The sequence below is a fragment of the Saccostrea cucullata genome, unplaced genomic scaffold, assembly GCF_032062105.1.
Source record: "Saccostrea cucullata isolate Sc308-1 unplaced genomic scaffold, CSIRO_AGI_Scuc_v1 ctg1027, whole genome shotgun sequence".
Lineage (NCBI taxonomy): Eukaryota > Metazoa > Mollusca > Bivalvia > Ostreida > Ostreidae > Saccostrea > Saccostrea cuccullata.
The window spans coordinates 188,048-208,376 of NW_026927829.1; the positions used below are offsets into that span (position 1 = coordinate 188,048).

A 20,329-nucleotide genomic window follows, 5' to 3' on the forward strand; every position below is an offset into this window, starting at 1 on the left:
CATACACATTCATAATTTTTCTATATATGTTTTATTAAAATCTGTGGTATTCGTTTGAACGGCATCTGTGGTCCTTACAGAGAATGACTCTTAAAAACCGAAGTGCCGTGTTACTGTAAGGTTGGCACAATTAAGATCCCTCATTGCATAACGACTCCCAAGTTCCAGTTATACATGGATATAAAACTTGAAATCTTTCACTAGTGTACACGATGTCTTCTTTATAGAATGAGAAATTCTCGAATGGGAACTAAACAACGTGTACAATCAATCACTTTAAATTATTTTGTTCTGAAGATTTCTTTTACTTCATAGGTGGAATACAGTATATTAACCATTTTAATCAAGATGTAAACCAAAAATGAGACTCTTTGAAATTCGAGAGCACCCCGATCTGTTATAATTATTACTAGTATGTATATAAACATTCAGTGCACCCAGTGTTTAAAAACTACATACTAATATTATTGTTATAATCACATGTATGTAGATTTGTGTGTGTGAGGGTGTGTGTGTGGGTGAGGGTGTGTGTGTGTGTGTGTTTTTAAATTTCTAGGATTTAATACAGAGAGTAGAATTTGGTATCTAAATTCGAAATTTCCTACTGAATAATACATGTATTTATCATTCCAAACTTGTTCACATAATTTAAGCATCAGCTGAAATGGCTAGACGTCTTCATGGAGATGGTGCAGGTACATTATATGAAGTTTCTTCACCAGTGAACTCATGGGTCATTAGTCAATGGAACTTCTTCGTAATTAAAGGGACATGGATACAGTTTCAATTGATTTTTTAAAAACCAATTTTGATATTTACGGTATTTTACAATTCCTTACTCAGGCAATTCCAATGATCAGAAAAATTTGAATATGATTTTTTTGATTTACAAAGAAGAAAAAGAACTTAAAAATTGTTCATAATGTATACCTTAATTTATAAATATTTGTAAACATAAAAAATGGAAAAATATATAGATATACCCCTGAACAGCTGAAAATGACAGGCAAATAAGAACTTGTCACATTTAGAAATAGAATGAAAGATAATTCAAGTGTATTTGCATTTCAGCTGGAGTTTAAGTTCGTGCAACAAAGCTTTAGGAAAGTCAATCAAAAGTACAATGTATACTTGGAACAACATCGCTCTGCATTCTATAACTTTGAAAATTTAAGATAGACCTAAATGATTATCGTGTGGGGAAAAAGTCAATTTTAATCTGTTAATGTGAGCAGTTTCATCTTATTTTATATATTAAAAAATCGACATCATTATATTAAAATCAAGATGGTTCGTGACCACGGAACATGCTTAGTGACGTACATGTACGTAAAAAAAAGAGAACGTAACGACATGAGATTTTCTCTCCAAAAAATCTCTTCCTTTCATACTAGTGCAATTTGTGGTGCCTACACGGACGAACAACTTCATAGAACTCTTTTTTTTATCATTAACGAATTCCTTCAATATATGTGCATGATATGGGGGATCATGAGGAAAATCATATTGACAAGAATGGTGCGTTTAGTTCTATATGCCGCGTATTTAAATCGGACTGTACATATATATATATAATTGTGTCATCATTTGACTTATATACTTTTCCGTGTTTGAGGGCTTTGATATAAAGACATCCGCATCTGACAACAATACAGGATACCACTAGCCTTTGACATTATTGCTCAATATATTTAATTCACTAAACTTTGAGAGTAGATACCACTGGATCAAGTCGTGGTGTTTTTCTCGTATTTCTTTAATATTTGTTTTAATACACTGTAACTTTACTAGAGACTGGGAAGTCCGTGAATGAATTCGGTATGGAAAAGAAGGGCGTGCCGCCATCGGCACCTGCAGCGTATCCAGGACCGGGCACATCTGATGGTATAGGAGGATCAACAGTGACTTCTGTAGAAGTTGACACCATGCCAGAAATAAGTAAGTGACGGATTTCTTTCATTGTATTCGATACATACTGAGCATACAGTACGTGATGTATATAGAAAGAACCCAGGAGATAGTTTCTGAAGGGGAGTGGGATGTCTGAGAAGTATTTTCTTAAATTAAAGTCATTTTATTAATAAATAATGGTAATGATAAAACGAAACACTGCAAGTAATAAACTAAACAAATGATTAAGTTAGTTTTTTTTTTTGAAAAATATTCTTTTAAAGGGAAGTGACCGCATAATGCATCTTATAGGGCTCTAATGTTAATGATTATTTTACTGCAAAAGATCTATGTATATGTATGGCAAACATGTATGAAGGAACTGAATATGCAAAATATTCCTTTTGTTTCGTAACATGAATTACCAGTATTCGCGGCACAGACACTTGTTTTTTGGTAATAAATGTTTTAACCCATAGTAAAATAATTCTAAAGTTTATCACTGAAAATTAATGTCTGTGATTCGATCCCGGCTACTTATACATGTTACTTATACATGTTACTTATACATGTTACTTATATAATACATATTACTTATACATATTACTTATACATGTTACTTATACATGTTACTTAAGGATGCAGTTACTGTGTATTGATTGTCTACTAATTACTTTCTTTTTCAAGATCCTCCTCCATCTTATGACTCGGTATTCACAATAGCTAGTTCAAGCCATCTGAGGTCCAACAAATCTAATCCCTATAAAGATGACAGAAATATGTGGGAAAAAGCTCATGATTGCTTTGAAATGTCAGGTAGCTTTTAAAAGAACTAGAGTATATATACATGTACATATATTCTCATAATTGACAATAAAAATTTGTAAGAAGATTAATTTCTATTTTTTTTTTTTTTTTTTTTTTTTTTTGTGAAATCTTGAAATAACTTTTTGAAATATGACGCAATATATTCATTAGAAACACTGTGCTATTCATCGTACAATGTATGAGGTTTGTTCGAAAAGTTCACAATCCATTTTAATATTCATTTAATATCATATCAAAAAATATTTATTTTGTTCATGTGCAAATTTTCATTCCATATGTTTTAATACAAGCTTTTTAATTATAATATTGAAAGAATTTGTCCTCAGGGAACGCACTTCAGGAGATTAGTATATCGTCAAAAGCGTACCTTAATGGAGTCTCAAAATATTCTCTCGATCTCCATACTAACTCATAAAAAAACGAAAAACTTATTTCCCTGCTGCTCAGTTTTTTCTGTTAAACATATATGTTAAACTGTTAAACCATGTGCATGTACAGTTTTAAATGATTTATTTCAGTCCTACAGCAGATTATTTGGCTCATTATGTTGGCCTTTTCTTTTTCCTATATTTTTTACGGTGAGTCAAATATTTCATTTTTCAAGTCACACTATTGACACTTCTTAAGGTAGGATTCTTCTCATATTTCTAATAATTAAAAATTAATGAAATTTTCACAGAATCAAGAAGACAATATCAGTAAGTGATAGTATCAGTTAAGTTAAATTTGACCGTTTTATTTTCGAGGAAAGGTCAGGTCAAGGTCATTGTCTTTTTCCTTGACATTAAGAATAAAAAATAACTGTTGCCAATCATGTGATACCTACTTCTATTTCAACAGTTAAATGATTGTTCTTTTTGCATAAAAACATATTACTATATCGGGTCTATAGCATGATATTACTAAATTAACATAAATGATTTAACTTAACTGGATATTGGCTAATCCGAATTTTCTCTGTTTTTCTTAATTTTTTAGGATATATTAGTTATTTTCATATGCTTCCTATATTTAACTTTTTCTTATTTTCACATATAATAAAGTAGTTTTATAAATGTACAAAATGATACAAAAACAAAAAGTTTTGATCGTTTGCTAAAAGAGAAAAAATACTTTTTTATGGATTTTTGGCTCAAATCTGCACTTTGATAGGAAGTGTTTAAAAGCTAATAAAGTTCTAGTTTGTTTGAAAAATCTTATTTATTTGATATATTTTGAAAGTTTCGTCCCTCATTATTAATTCAACTTACATTTGAAAATTTCTCCAAGTCTTCGATTGTGTAAAAATTATAGCTAAATTCATTGTTCTATTATAATTTTGAGAGGGAGAAAAGAAGATATTTTCATACGCCACCATTCCGCCAAAAATATAGTCCCTGCTAGTTTTCAAACGAAGTTTACCATTTCTATCTAAAGTTGTACAATTGTGATCAGGAAAGAAAAAATATGGTCTTTCAAATTCCTTACACCTCAATTTATAAGACAGATAAGCAAATATACTTTGAATGTTTCATTTAGTCAGAAACCAGAGAAGAATCCTACCTTAAAGGTAATTCCTTTTTCTGTTAAATTTCCTCTTTTTTCTTTTTCCAATGCTTTATATTACAACTGCATAAACTGTACATGTACATGTGTAAATTTTATACATTATAAGACTGCTATTATTAGCATACTGTTCATTGTAAAGTGCAATGAACAATGGAAATGGATACTAAGTTTTCCATTTTTATGTATATGCAAATTAGCAATCACAATGTCTCAAATAAGGAGTTATGTGGCTTTGAACAGTACTTGGCTGATGCATGCACGTCCTTCAATTTAGTTAGGTTAATAATGGTCCAATATTACGATGGGGATTTTATTTTTATATTTTTGAAGAAGCATATACAAAAGAAAATAAAAAAAAAATGAAAAGAGGAAGAATAAAAAAGAAAACATTTGAATTTTAATTTTACATTATGGGTATATCATGTATTGAAGTATCTACATGTAATAACTTATTTTTTTTTCAAATCAAACTACGAGTTTCATACAATTAGTGCATTTATGAAAAAAAGCACAACAAAGAGGTACATTGTACATGAATGCTTATGTATAGTGAATGTAAAATTAATGTACATGTGTGTTAAAGTATTAATACTGACTTTCGTACATTATGCGATTTTGGTTGTTGTTGTTGTTGTTGTTTTTTTTTTGTTTGAAAATGCAATAATTAAATAGAACAATAAACCAAATTCCTTAGACAATTCTCTTTCATAAAGGTATTAAATACAGTGGCCAGTGTTACTGGATAAAGTTTAATGAAGACGGTGACAAGGAGGACGAAGAAAATCTTACAACGTTTATACGAGCAGAGGGTGGTGTTCTATGTGCCACCATTCTAGTGGTCTTTTTGCGGAGGATTACTGTTTTTCGTGACAATCGCCGCAAGAAACGTTTATCCAGACCTGATATGGACGGCAAAAAATTTCTTGGAAGCATTTTTCTTCTTCTTGGCATGGGATTATATATCACTGTTTTCGGTTTATGTATTGGTGGTGAGTACCTCGTATAAAATTGTTAAAATCAAAGGACTTTATGCGGTAATGGCCAATATTCCCCCTCCAAATCAAACTTTGACGGAGAAATTAATAATTATGTTTTGAAACAGGGGGATATTTGCAGACTTCAAAAGCAATGAATGTTTTCATAAGCCATGACGTGATATGTTTGATATGACGTAATGAAAATGACTGAAGTTGAAAATTTTCATGATTTCTTCAGAAAAAAGTGAATATTACGTCAATATTTTGAGCAAAAGTCACCGAGCGCAGGTCTGCTCAGTGTTTTAATATCATGTGTAGAATGACAATATCAATGGAATGTGTAAATATTGCTCCTGACTAGACCCGCGCTCCATAAATTGAACAAAACTTGTATATTTTTTCCTCTTTCTGAAAATTAATACAAAATCCGAATAGTTTATGACGTCATGAAAACAAAAAAAAATTCAATAACTTACTGTAACAGGCTTGGGGGTTGTCAAATGAAGAATAACTGCCTGTTGAGGGTTCTGACAAGACTTTTATTTACCAGATAAGAATAAACCATGCAATATTAACAATATAACAAGTGTAAATATTTAAGCATAAAAACACAATGATTGTCAAGGGAGATAATCCATTACACATAGAATATACATATATTTCTCCGCAATTATAGCACAATCAATATTCATCATAAAACTTTACAATAACTATCATCATAATGTATTTGAACATTATATATTACTGAATAAGCATAAAACAATGTGCATACCATTCTATGGGAATAGGTGTGTACAGCATGCGCAGCAATGCTGCATATACAAGTCATACAGCCTGAGTGGTCTGTAAATAATTACACAATATTACACACCAAATCATAAAAATATGTTACCTTAAAAATAATTAACAATGAGATCTTTCTATAAATTTACTCATACTTTAAAAATATCATTTTCACTGATCTCATTTACTCAGGGAAAGTGCTTAGGAAATAGATCAAGAATGCAAAATTACTGACTGGACATCTAATTGAAATATAAGAATTATATTAATATTAGTAATAAATTGTTAACTTACCAGAAGGAGAAGAAAATCAGTCTCTATGAAAAGGTCTGATTGTCAAAATGTCAAATCAACAGAAACACATCATAACTGACCAAACTCTGGACAAAGAATGTCCAGAAAACCAAGAACCTTCTGGAGGGAAAAACATGAACCAATCCCCAAGTAAAACACAAAATAAAACACCAATGAAATTAAAAGAAACATCCAACATTAGGCCAGGATATAATTAATGACCTAAGGCCATTTCTACCTATATACACTCATTGACAGACCATGGGTGAATGCACACTAAAGGACTTTAAACTGAATAATTACATTATTCAACATGTGCATTTCAAATCAAATTAAATAGAATAAAACATAATTACCATACATGTATAAAATAAATACATGTATGCATAGAAAATTAATAAAATATGTATCTGCCACATTACTTTGAAACTACAATATCTTGTTGTTAATTTAGATTTCTCATACAATATATTTACAGTATAGCACATTTCAAGAAATTTTCAAAATATGAAAAAAATTTTAAGTATTAAAAGTAGTAAAAAGTATTAAAAAAACTTTTTATGGGGCAAATATATGCAATATACCGCATAATTAGTTCTTTGTTAACATATACTGTATATTGTAATGTATTTGTTCCTAGATATATACAGCTCAACGCACTTTCTAAGCACAGATGGTTTTTTTGCACAAATTTAGGTCACATTCTTTTTGCAATAAAATGAAATATATTGGCCTTTAATACGAGAGAATGCCTTAATATATAATTATTTAATATCTCAAGTTAAAGGTACTTGGACACAGATTTGAAGTTAATATTTTCTCATTTTTTCTGTATAACATCACGAATTATATATTTTAATAGCATTTCACACAAAAATTAATTAAAAATCTTATTTCGTTTAAAAGTTATTAAAACTTTAATTTTTTTGGCGGGTTTGATTGACACATCCTTGCACTTTCATAAATTTTAACTTTATTCTTAATCCTTAAGAAAAGTGGCAATTTTGAAGTGTTTTAATGAGAAATATTAAAACTTTTATCAAGAAAAATAATTTTATTCAGAGTAGAAATGTTAGAAAGCAAAACACCTTCACAAGTATCGTCATTCTGAACTAAGAGATGCGTGCAGAGTTTAGCAAATCGAGCACACTCGTGTTATGTACACAGTTTTTGTAATCAGGGCTCAAGTTCTGTTATTGTTTATATTTAGAATTCACCGGGTGCGTTCAATCGTCACAGTCTGCTTACCACAACTGCACGGACTGACAATATATTGTGTGGGATTATAGTATTAATATTTTTCATTTATACAAAACGAGATTGCCACTTTTCCTAAGGATTAAGAATAAAATTAAATTTGTGAGAGTGCAACGATCTGTCAATCAAACCCGCCGAAAAATTTGAAATTTCAATATCTTTTAAACGAAATAAGATTTTTAATTAATTTTTGTGTGAAATGCTATTAAAATATATAAGTCGTAATATTATAGAGAAAATAATAACTTCAAATCTGTGTCCAAGTACCTTTAAAGGTACATATTCTTTAAATTCATAATCGTAAAGTTTTAAAGTCGATATTTAAATGGGACATACTTCACTAATAAATGATATGATGTTACATCTGTATGATTTCACCATAGGTATATACAAATAAAAATTATAAAGCTTTCTTTAAAACGATTAAGTTGAAATTTTCAAAATTGTCATCTTAAGGTTGAGTATTTTTCGAAGTACTTTGAACATTTTCCATACCCGTCGTGGTTTTGTCGAAATAAAGCGCCGAAAAATGATACAGCTGCATAAAGAAATCATGTCAGAAGACAGGATAAAAAATATTTTTTCACCTTTTGAAATTGTAATTGTTACCATTACAAAGAAAATTGTTTTACATTTACGGTCTGAAAGTTTAAAATTTACGGTCGGATGAACTTTTGATGATGCTAGATTCAGAAAGTAATCCTAAATAACACCAGCTTTTTAACATCAAAAGCAGTCGAACAAATGAGAAATACTTTTCATCTTACGCTTTCTAGTGTCATGTCATTGTACAAAAATACAAAAGTTACACAATTTGCAAAGTTTTTGAATCAATACAATGCAACGAGCTGCTTTGAAAAGATAGGGTACATAGACGGATGCATTTGACGAGAAACAACAACAACCATTTTAGAACTATCCCCAGCCATTAGCCAAGAGTTTGTCAAAATCCTATAAATTATTATGTGAAAATTATGTTTAAAGTTAGTTTAAAAAACTTAAAAGTAAGTTAGAAACCACTTTTAAAATACTAGACTATATTTTGTTGCCTTGTTACACAACTTTGCATAATGAAAATGTGACCTTAATTTGTGCGAAAAAACATGTGAGCTTAGAAAGTGCGTTGAGCTATAGATCACACAAGATACAATGTTCCAAGCAAATAAAATATACCTTTTTTCCTTGATATGAAATGACATAACAGTTAAACTTATAATTTCAGGAGCTACAAAGATTTATAGTTTGTATGACAAAGACTTTACTAACTACACGTCCGTCTGTCATCCCGAGTTCTACAACTTTTACTACAATGCCAAAATAGGACAGCTAGCTGTGTTAATGCCATACGCTGCTTATATTTTAGTAGCTATTGCTATTTTTTCTTCAGCAGAAAGTAAGATGATATATAAATCCAAAAATCTTATAAGAAGAAAAACACTGAAATACCTCAGTAAATATTTAGACCTTTCATTTTATATTCAGAAGCTATAGAATGTAAGGCCTAAAGCTCAACTGACTGAGGTATCTTATGTTTGTATTCTTTATTTTAAATATTTTTATCCAACCACTGTGAATATTTATTTGATTGTTACCGGTATTGTTAATGATCATATAAAACATTCTTAAGGATTACAATATATACTCAACAAAAAAAAGAAACGCATATTGTTTTACTCGTCAAAGAAATTTTTAAAATGTACTTGGAACAACTATCTTTTATATCATTGGATACCTGTGACCTATTTAAAGGACAACATAGGGTTTTAAAACCCAAGTGTTGAATTATCTCCCTTGATTAAACGTGTTTATGAAAGTAGTGTTTTTCCTGATTTCTTCTAAATCGGCTGTCTATTTTCGTTGATATTTTGGATTAAGAGAAACTATTAACACTCTTATTAAACCCATATTTAAGATTTGATTGCAGTGTTGATGCTGCAATGCCACGCCGAAACAAAGATGAACTCAACCAGGCTAACGATAATACTAAACGGAGCTTCGCAACAAGAAGTTGCAACTGCATTTGGAATACATCAGTGGGCTTTGTAACCGTTAAACTAACGTCGGAAGACCAAGAATTGGCCGTCCGCAGGTAATCACACCCAGGCAGGACCGTCAGACCCCCCCCCCCCCTCAGTACCTCGTGCGATTCAGAACTTGCTGTAAAAACTGTTGCTGCAATTGCTAGATAAAAAATCAGCATAAAAGTGCATAAATTGTTCGCAAGAGACTGAGAGGAGATGGTATTCCTCCATGACATCCGTACATTGGAAACCCACTAGCGTTGAGACGTCGCACAATACATATTGTTATGCCCCTTGAATTTAGGGGCGATGAAAATGACATCAACTTGACTTTTCAATTTGCAACATAGGACATGTTTGATTTTTATCACAACACACTCTAAAATCGCTTAAATAAAATAAGGCTTAAACTGAAAACTTAGATTTTTATATTATTCTGAATATGCGTTTCTTTTTTTTGTTGAGTATACATGTAATTTTATATTAAAGAACTCTTGTGTACAATTCTTCATTTTTGACTAATATGTGACTATGCGTACTTCTTATAAACAGAGCGTTGGTTCCTACATCATAAATGGCGCCAGTGGGTTAGAATTCTAGATGCAGATCAAGATGGCGTCATCAGCGCAGACGACATGGAGAAAACAAACGCTAAACTCGAACAGATACGCTTATTTATAAATTGCAAAGATTCAGCACCATCAGAAGAGGAACAAAAGAAATGGTGGAACGACCACGTGTTCAAGTGTGGTCCGGGAAAAGATATATGTCTTGAGGATTACATATGCTACTTAGAAGGGTTTGCAGAACCCGACCTAAGGCCGGGCAAATTTAAGCCAATAATAACACAGTTCTTCGATTTCTTCTCAACAGAAGAATATCGGAAGAAAAATTTGATTCTAGGAGAGAGAGACTTTGTTAATTTCTGGACTCTTCTTTTAAACATCGATGAGCGTCACTGCAGAAACATGTTTATCAAGCATGTACCTTCACCTTTAACTCTTGCCTCTTTGTTAGATGATTTTGTAGCTTTAGTGTCACACGACGATGTTTTAAATAATGACAACTATAGACTGTTAGCTGTTCTAAAACAAAAACGTAATGGGTGCTGCAGCAAAGCATAAACAAATATGGACATGTTTCCCAACATTCCTTTTCATGCAATAATCTTTAGCCATTTCAGATAATTCAAATTTGTAACTACATAATACTTCTAATATCTGTGTGCAGTGCTACATGTATATTATTATTTCCCAGCTTTTTAGATTGTGTAGAAAAATGTGTTGGAAGTGCTTTTTTGTGTATTTGTGAAATAACAAAATGAGTACAGAGAAGAAAGTGTTTACAGTATAAGGATAGAAATAGGGCATCTAACTTTGTGTATGCCTGAATATAAACAAATTATAAACTATTACAGAATGAAGGATATAGAGATAACGAACAGTATTCAATATCAAAGTCCATAAAACAATACAAAATTGGAGCAGAGCAAACACGGACCTCCAAAACTTCAGAGGTGGGATCAGGTGCCATGGAGGAGTGAGCATCCCCTGCCGACCGGTTGATACACCCACCGAGTGCTCCTTGTCATGATCGGGAAATAATGGGAAAATCTGTCGTCAATTCGGTGACTCTATAAATAATGGACTAACATTTAGTATGAAAAAATGTTAGCCAGCATTTGACTCACAGATAAATTGTACCGTATAAGTGGAAATTTTAGCGAGACGCAGATTTAGCGATTTCTAGATAAAATCTGGTATTTTATTTTTAGCAATACTTATTTTAGCGATTTACAAATGCTAACCAAAGAAGCTATTACAAATAATACACAATTAAATTTTAGCGACGTCAGAACCCTTGCTAATACAGCCAAAATTAAATCCTCGCTAAAAATTCTTTTTATACGGTATTTGCTGAAAAGATAATGGTATCGACCAGAGAACTTACGAAATGATGGCATTAAACGAGACTGCTGTTTCATCAACTTGTTTGTCAATAATTTACCTCGTTTTAGTTCATATGTAGAGCATACTCTAGCATATCGAATCAACTGAGATATGTAAACTCCGTATGCAGGTGATGAAGGTATATTGCTGCATAGGTAAGGGGAGTTGACGATAGAAAAGTTAAAGTCATCACGTTTATCATAGAGCTTGGTTGTAAGATTGTCATTAGTGTCTTTTTCAAGTAAAATATCCAAGTATGAAACAGATGTGTCGCCAAATGTTCGCCAAAAGTAATTTTTGTTTTTCAGGAAATGTTACTTTATATTCTACACATTAAAAAAAATTAGTGATTTTAGTGTTAGGTTAGATTATTGCACATGATGAAGGACATTTCTATAATAAGGCTTACAGCTTGAACAGTTGTAATATTGTATTTTTTCCTTCTCTTCCACCTTTTTGTACATGAGTCATTTTTTAATGATCGTTTAAAAATCTTGTTTTCAAATACTGTGAATATATTGCATTTGACTGTGTATTCTTTTTAGCAAATATTTGGCAGAAAGTGTTATCTGCTTATTCAAAATTTATACAATGTTAAATGTCTTGCATATATTCACATAAAATTTCTCTCTAAGTGAAATCTTCGCCAACTAGTTTAACAAGCAATTTCTAACAATTATCGTGCACTTTAGATATTATACATTCACAACGCAGTCTGTCCTTTGCTTAAAGACGTACTTAGTATATGGCATATTTTTTGAAAAGTTAAGACTAAGTAAAATTACATGTAAGATTTTAGGGATCAAGAGAAAAATCATACTGACAAGAAAGGTGCTTTTATTACTATGCTGAGTTTTTAAATCGGACTATACATGTATAATTGCCTTGTTATTTGACCTATCCCTCCCCGTGTTTAGGGGCTTGCTATTAATGCATCCGCAGTAGACAACAAAACAGGATACCAGTAACCTACGAAGGATTGCTCAATATATATTTTTAGAGTACGCACAACTGAATCTAGTCCTTGGGGTTTTCTTGTATTCAATACATTGTAGCCAGAGACTGCCCTTGAGAAGTCCGTGAGTGAATTCGATATGAAAAAGAAAAACGTGCCTCCATCGGCACCTACAATGTATCCAGGACCGGGTACGTCTGATGTAACAGGAGGATCAGCTTATGTAGAAGCTGCAAGAAATAAGTAAGTGGCAGGATTCTTTCATTGTATTCGAAACATTGAGCATGGAAGGAATCCAAGGAATAGTTTCTGGAGAAGAGTGGGATGTCTAAGAAGTAATTTCTTAAATTAAACACGTTAAAGTCATTTTATGATTAAATAATGACAATGATAAAAAAAAACTGCAAGTAATACACTGAACATGTGATTAACTAAGATAAAAAATACTTTTATAAAGAGGTGTGACAGTATACATGCAGAACACTTTAATTCTAATTTTTTTAACCGCAAAAGATCTAGTATATATATACCATTAATGTATATATGTGTGGTAAACATGTACAAAGGAACAGTTACTTGATATGCAAAATATTCCTTTCTTTCAGGTACTGTAAATTCCTTATTTTTCGCGAGTAGTTATAATCGCGAATGGGCTCTTCAACGTCAAATCGCGAGAATAATAATTCAGGAATGGACGGTTGATCAAAAGATTTTACATATATTTCAGTACCATGAAAAAAAGGCGAGTAATTTTATTTTGCATGTGGTGCTTCTCGCGAAATTACGCGATAATTAATTCCACGTGTATATTTAGGAATCTACAGTATTCATGGCATAGACATTTGTTTTTGGAATAGATGTTTTGACCCATAATAATAATAATTATAATACTATGATGGGATTATAAAATTTATTACTGAAAATTTATGCCTGTGATTCGATCCCAGTTACTTATACATGTAACTTATATATGTCACTTATACATGTTACTTATACATGTACATGTCACTTAAGGATGCAGTTACTGTGTATTGATTGTCAACTGATGCCTTTCTTTTCAAAAATCCCCCGCCTTCTTATGACGCGGTATTCACAATAGCAAGTTCAAGTCATCGGTCCAAAATATCCAATCCATATCAAGATGACAGAAACTCATGGGAAAAAGCTCATGGTTGCTTTGAAATGTCAGGTAAGCTTTTAAAAGAACTAGAGTATATACATGTACAAGCACATACATTAATTTTATATTCTTATGAATGACAATAAAAAGTTGTTAGATTAATTTCTTCTTTCTTTTTAAAAATTTGAAATAACTTTAATTTTGATGACATAATATAATCATAGGAAACACTGTGCCCTTCATTATTGAATGTATGAGGTTTGTTCGAAAAGTTCACAATCAATTTATTTCATTATTTATTTTGAAATCAGCATAACAATTTTTAAAAATATTCATTTTGTTTATGTGCAAATTTTCAGTCCATATTTTTATTAAAAAAAAAAAAAAAAAGAGCGCTATACTTCATTATAATATAAAAAAGGATTTGTCCTCACTTAAGAAAATACATTGAAATATATCGTCAAAAGCGTACCTACATGGAGTCTTTAAAAATACTCTCTCTCTATACAAACTCATGAAAAATAAAAAAAAAAAACAACTGATTTCTCTGATGCTCAGTAGTGTCTGTTTAAATGTTAAAGCAACTAAAAGTTTAGTTTAAAATGATTTATTTCAGTCCTACAGCAAATTATTTGGCTCATTATGTTGGCCTTTTCTATTTCCTATATTTTTTTTTATGAACATTTTTTACAGGTTATCCTTTCTTAGTGTAAAATTTCTTTTTTCCCTTTTTCAGTTCTTTATATAAAAGCTGCATGAACTGTCCATGTGTAATTATACTTCATAAGACTGCTATTATTAACATCGGTATTAACGTAGGTGTATCTTAGTGTGCATGGGAAAAAAGAAATAAAAAAGAAGTTTTCTATTTTTATTTACAATCATTTTCAAATAATGAGGTATGTGGTTTTGATCAGTACTTGGCTGATGCATGGACTTGCCATATATATCGTACATGTAGTTAGGTTTATAATGGTGCAATACTCCGACGTGGAATGGAATCACATTTATAACCATATTTTGATAAATGCATTTAATACCAGTGCAAGGGCGATAACTCGTGCATTCTTATCGTAGTAGTTAAACATCGAGACTATGGAAGATGACGTAATATTATCAAGCGCCTTATGACGCAGATTGTAATAATCTACCGAAAAAGCTAGAAGGGTAGACATGTTGCAAAATTTCATGGTACCAAGGGCAGGTTTTGGGGGTCTACGGTACCCAGCTACCCCTGGGGGTGTTATCCCCATGTTGTTGTATTCCAGGGGAGACAGGTATAGAGTGAGGACCTGGGTCAGAACTTGAATTCATTCATTCCATGTGGCATTCACTCTTGTGGGTTCCAAGAGGTCTGTTCCCACCACAGTAACCTGTGGGAGCGCTATCGCGCCAGGTCAGTCGGCAGGTAGTGAGTCCCTGGATTCCGCCGGGGTATTTACATCTATGTATAAATAGATTGTGACAAATACTTGCCACAAAATGTAATCATTGTTTTACAATAAATGTGATTAAAGGTAATATTTGTTTCTATTCATTGCATCTGGGATTAATTATTTTTTAAAGAAACAAAAATTTTTAAAAATGACTGAAGATTAAAAAAAAAAAGATAAAAAATGGGGGAGTATGTATATCAATGTATATGTTATATTACAGTGTATATCAAAAAATTAATGCTCACTTACGTACATAATGCAACTTCAACATCAATAATTTTAATAATTTCAGTGCATAATTAAAATTTTGTTTTTGAAAATCCAATAATGAAATAGGACAAAAAACCACTAAAGAATATATGCAGTATATTGCATAATTTTGCCCCCATAAAAGTAATATTTTTGAAAAATTCTGAAGTATACTTAATTGTATATTGCATTGAAAATCTAAATTAACAAAACATATTATAGGTTCAAAGCATGGTATTTACAATTTTTGTCTTTAATGTCATCACACACTACTAGTATTAAGATTTTGTATTATTTTTGAGAGAGAGGAAAAATTGGACAAAACTGTCTCAATTTTTTTTTTATAAAATTAATAGGACGAAGGCCTGCCCCAGAAAAATATTTACATATTTTGTTGATATTATCATTCTACATATATAAAATTTTGAGCCGGAGCAGACCTGCGCTCTGTGACTTTTTACTCAAAATATCGGCGTAATCAACGCCTTTTTTCTGTAGAAATAATGAAAATTTTAAATTAAAGTCATTTCCCTGTCGTCATATCAAACATACAACACAATAGCTTATGAAAATATTCAGTGCTTTGAAATCTTCAGGTATCCTTCTGTTTTAAAACATATTAAAATAAAATATTTCCGTAAATGTGTGATAAAGGGGGCAAAATTATGCAATATACCGCATACAGTCCTTTCTTAGATGATTCTCTTTTTTCAAAAGGTATTAAATACAGCGGCCAGTGTTACTGGAGAAAGTTTAATAAAGAAGGAGACAAGGAGGAAGAAGAAAGCCTTACAGCGTTTATTCAAGCAGAGGGCAGGGTCCTCTGTGCTACTATTTTATGGGTCTTTTTGTGCAGGATTAACGCTCTTCGTGAAAATCGCCTCAAAAAACCTTTTTCAATATCTGATATAGATGGCAAAAATTTGCTTGGAGCCATTTTCGTTTTCATTGGCATGGTTTTATATTTCGCTGATTTCGGTTTATGTATTGCTGGTTAGTGCAATTTTTAAAATCACATTTATTCTGTGATGTGCATCTAAAATAATCAAAAGATGATTCCTGACGCAACAAAATGAAATCTGAAAATTTGTTAGTCGTACACTGTAGCTGTAATGTATTTATTCCTAGATATATAGATCATGCAAGATACAATGTTCTAATAAAACAAAATATACTTTTTTCCCTTGACATAAAATGACATAAAAGTGAAATTATCATTTCAGGAGCAACAAAGATTTATAGTTTGTATGACAAAGACTTTACGAACTACACATCCGTCTGCCATCCCAAGTTCTACAAATTTTACTACAATGCCAAAATTGGACAGCTTGCTGTTTTAATGCCTTACGCAGTTTACATTTTAATTGCTTGGAGCATATTATCTTTAGAACAAAGTAAGATAATATATATATAACATTTTAGAAGAAAAACAATTAAATACCCCAGTGAATCTTTAGACCTATCATTAAATCTTCAGAGGCTAGATTGTAGGGCCTAAAGCGCTGCTGAGATTTTTCGTGTTAACTTTGTATTCCTTATTTTTAATACTTTATTCAAACCACTGAGAATATTTAATGGATTGTCTTTGTTAATTATCATAAAAAAATTCTTAATGATTAAAATATACATGTAATGTTATTTTATTACTCATGTGAGCTTATCTTCATTTTTCATTTTTCATTGCTATATATATCTTTACTTCTCCAAAACAGAAAGTTGGTTTTTACATCATAAATGGCGCCAGTGGGCTTGAATTCTAGATGCAGACCAAGATGGTGTCATCAGCGCAGACGACATGGAGAAAACAAACGCTAAACTGGAACAGATCCGCTTAATTGTAAATTGCAAAGACATAGCACCATCAGAAGAGGAACAAAAGAAATGGTGGAACGACCATGTGTTCAAATGTGGTCCGGGAAAAGATATATGTCTAGAGGATTACATAAACTACTTAGAAGGGTTTGCACAACCCCATGAAAGGCCGGACAAATTTAGGCCAATAATAATACAGTTCATTGATTTTTTCTCAACTGAAGAATATCGGAAGAATTTGATACTAGAAGAGAGAGACTTTGTTAAGTTCTGGTCTATTCTTGTAAACATCGATGAGCATCACTGCAGAAAAATGTTCATCAAGCATGTTCCTTCACCTTTAACTCTTGCCTCTTTGTTAGATGATTTTGTAGCCTTAGTGTCACACGACGATATATTCAATTATAACAAATACAGGCTGTTTGCTGTTCTAAAACAAAAACAGAATGGGTGCTGCAACAAAGTGTAAACAAATGTGTACATGTTCATCAACACTTCATTCCGTGCGATATTCTCTGTTACTTCATATTTGTAACATAATAATTTTAATGTATGTCTTTACGGGAAAAAGTTTTCATCAATATTTATTCAATATACATGTTCTTAGGATTGTTTTATTTCTGTCCATTGATACGACTCTAAAGTTATCATACTCTGCTTATGCGGCTCAAATCTGCTTCTTTGTACAAAAGTAAAATCTACCATACGTTCTTTTGAAATTCTATAAAAGCACACCAAAATGTTGAAATGTGAATATTTCCATTTATATTACTTTTCTCTGTGACAATTCTTTGAAAAATTTAGTTGGTTTCCTGATCATTCTTCCAGAATGTCAATTTCGTCAAGCGATATATAAGGAGCTAAAGAGGCCTTTTATGCATGTTCATAAGTCTTGTCTTTGTGTTTGATGTCACTGGGCGTGGACTATCGAATTGACATGGGATGCCTATTGTATTTAAGTCTATTAGTCTACATTTAAAAAATCTAAATGAACAATTGCGTTTCACAATGAAATGGAAATATAAGGAATCACTGTATAGGTAGAGTATGCCAGGAACATCAACGAGAGTTAGAAACATTATTTGCATAACGCGCGAAGCATAAATTATTCTACGTTTCCAACTATCATTGATGCCCAGGCATTCTTTACTAAATAGAGAGTAATTCTTAATAAAGAATAATGGAAATCATATTTGGCCCATCATCGTTGTATATTATCTGTGTGTCTGTTACACTTGCGTTTCCGAGCGTTTTCTTGAGAAATGTATAAGCATTTGCAATGATTTTTTACAAAGACCCCTACTGTTCTTTAGGTCAAAAGTTTTTGGGGTCAGTGTAATAAAATCCAAATAAATTTATCTTCTTTAACACTTTTCTTTTCGCGATATATGAAGAAGCCTTTCAGCAATTACAATGTAATAATACACTTCAACTCCCTATGACCTCAGAAAGTCCCCTATTTATTAAAGGTCAAAGGACCCAATTGCAAGGTCAAGGTCGTAGATTCATACATTCTGTGTGTGAGGTTGTGTATGTAAGGGATAGGGTGTGTGTTAGTCCGAAAAATCTGACGTTTTCCTGGCTTTTTTTTTACGATTTTGATATTTTACATGCCAGGAAAAAGTCCTAGCATGTGAAATATCAAACTCGTAAAAAAAGCCTGGAAAACGTCAGATTTTTCGGACTAGGTGTGTGTGTGAGGGAGGGTGTATGAGAGAGGGTGTGTGTGTGTGTGTGTGTGTGTAAAACTTTCGTTTTCTCGCGATATCTCAGAAGTTTTGAGCTTATGCATTTAGATTTAATACCAAAACTCGGTATGGTCCCTCTCGTTCTTCTTAAAGTGCAAATGGTAATAGACTTTTATGTCACTAAGAGTTATAGTATATATGATCCTTAAAGGTTGGAAAATTATGTTTTCATTTGGGTCGAATAGCTGTCATCTCCCTAAAATGTTACATTTATTTTTACTCCAATACTAATAATAGCATTAAATTAATACTTTTAGGGGCTAGAAAGATTTTAGATTTGTATGACGAGAACTTCGAAAACTTCACGTCTGTGTGCCAGCCTGAGTTAAAATACAACTTTTACTACAATGCCAAAATAGGACAGCTAGCTGTCTTAATGCCATACGCTGCTTATACCTTGATTGCTTATATCATATTATTTACAATACAAGGTAAGATTATATACAGTGAATTTTATATATTAGTTAATATGTAATATGTACCTGTGCCTAAAAATGTTGAAAAAACGGCTATATCGAACATGTTGTTGTTGTTTTTTTTAGATATATTTGCAAATAATGTTTTATGTTGATCTCTATCTTTTTTTTTAAATAGAATCTTGGTTCAGTCAGCATAAATGGCGCCAGTGGGCTAGAATTCTAGATGTAGACAAAGATGGCGTCATTAGTGCAGACGACATGGAAAAAACAAACGCTAAACTTGAACGGATCCGCTTACTTATAAACGGCAGAGATTCGGCACCGTCTGCAGAGGAACAGACGAAATGGTGGAACAGTCACGTGTTCAGGTGTGTTCCCGGAAAAGATATATCTCTTGAAGATTTTATGATTTATTTAGAGGGGCTGATTGGAAATGATAGACCACCACCTGAAAGGGCAAACAAATTCAGGCCAATCATAACGGGGTTCTTTAATTTCTTCTCAACTGAAACATATCGGAGGGAAAATCTGATAATTGGAGGAGTGGACTTTGTTAAGTTCTGGGCTATTCAAGCAGACGTTGAGGAACAACACTGCAAGGAAATGCTGATAAAGTGTGTACCTTCACCAGTTACTATTGCTTCTTTGTTGGGGGATTTTGTTACTTTAGTGTCAAACAATGAACCTTGGCATTATAATAATTGGAGATTGTTTGCTATCCTAAAACAAAAACCAAAGAGATGTTGAAAAGATTTAAAGAAACACAAGTTTATATAGTTAACTTCAATTTTTTTTATATTCGTATACGACTAGTTTACAACATGATTAAAGTGTTGTTCGAAAAGTTCATGGGCTTTTGTCATACTTGTTATAATTAACCTCATATAAATTAGCAGTTAAATTTGGAAGTCATGTTTTAAACATAAAGGACATTGGTTTAAAATTATTATTTTAGTGATTGAGTACTGCACTTTGGAAAACTAAAAGCTTAAACTATATAAAAACCTTATAATACAAAACAGAGAAGATTTTTGTCAAAAGGG

The 20,329-nt window shown here is 31.8% G+C and overlaps 3 protein-coding genes across 3 annotated transcripts; all 3 read left to right on the forward strand.

The window, feature by feature from the left end:
- Positions 1-2,515: 2,515 nt before the first annotated feature.
- On the forward strand, positions 2,516-10,722 carry LOC134275613 (uncharacterized). Its single transcript, XM_062757881.1, has 5 exons — positions 2,516-2,706; positions 3,237-3,296; positions 4,980-5,255; positions 8,800-8,970; positions 10,151-10,722. The coding sequence occupies exons 1-5, from the start codon at positions 2,670-2,672 to the stop codon at positions 10,720-10,722; spliced, it is 1,116 nt and encodes a 371-aa protein (XP_062613865.1). The 5' UTR covers positions 2,516-2,669.
- Positions 10,723-13,545: 2,823 nt separating this feature from the next.
- Positions 13,546-18,017, forward strand: LOC134275621 (uncharacterized). Its single transcript, XM_062757891.1, has 4 exons — positions 13,546-13,691; positions 16,025-16,300; positions 16,531-16,701; positions 17,020-18,017. Exons 1-4 carry the CDS (start codon positions 13,685-13,687, stop codon positions 17,058-17,060), a joined length of 495 nt encoding a protein of 164 aa, XP_062613875.1. The 5' UTR covers positions 13,546-13,684; the 3' UTR covers positions 17,061-18,017.
- Positions 18,018-18,866: 849 nt separating this feature from the next.
- Positions 18,867-20,133, forward strand: LOC134275620 (uncharacterized). Its single transcript, XM_062757889.1, has 2 exons — positions 18,867-19,298; positions 19,462-20,133. The coding sequence occupies exons 1-2, from the start codon at positions 19,244-19,246 to the stop codon at positions 20,031-20,033; spliced, it is 627 nt and encodes a 208-aa protein (XP_062613873.1). The 5' UTR covers positions 18,867-19,243; the 3' UTR covers positions 20,034-20,133.
- Positions 20,134-20,329: the final 196 nt, after the last annotated feature.

What these genes read in the sequence shown, in the direction of transcription:
- LOC134275613 (XM_062757881.1), top strand. Translation starts at nt 2,670, where the DNA reads ATGTGGGAAAAAGCTCATGATTGCTTTGAAATGTCAG. An exon ending in TTTTTCCTATATTTTTTACG is followed by an intron (nt 3,297 to 4,979) that starts GTGAGTCAAATA and finishes TCTTTCATAAAG; the next exon opens with GTATTAAATACAGTGGCCAG. An exon ending in TTTCGGTTTATGTATTGGTG is followed by an intron (nt 5,256 to 8,799) that starts GTGAGTACCTCG and finishes TTATAATTTCAG; the next exon opens with GAGCTACAAAGATTTATAGT.
- LOC134275621 (XM_062757891.1), top strand. An exon ending in TTTCGGTTTATGTATTGCTG is followed by an intron (nt 16,301 to 16,530) that starts GTTAGTGCAATT and finishes TTATCATTTCAG; the next exon opens with GAGCAACAAAGATTTATAGT. An exon ending in CATATTATCTTTAGAACAAA is followed by an intron (nt 16,702 to 17,019) that starts GTAAGATAATAT and finishes TCTCCAAAACAG; the next exon opens with AAAGTTGGTTTTTACATCAT.
- LOC134275620 (XM_062757889.1), top strand. Translation starts at nt 19,244, where the DNA reads ATGCCATACGCTGCTTATACCTTGATTGCTTATATCATATTATTTACA. An exon ending in CATATTATTTACAATACAAG is followed by an intron (nt 19,299 to 19,461) that starts GTAAGATTATAT and finishes TTTTTTAAATAG; the next exon opens with AATCTTGGTTCAGTCAGCAT.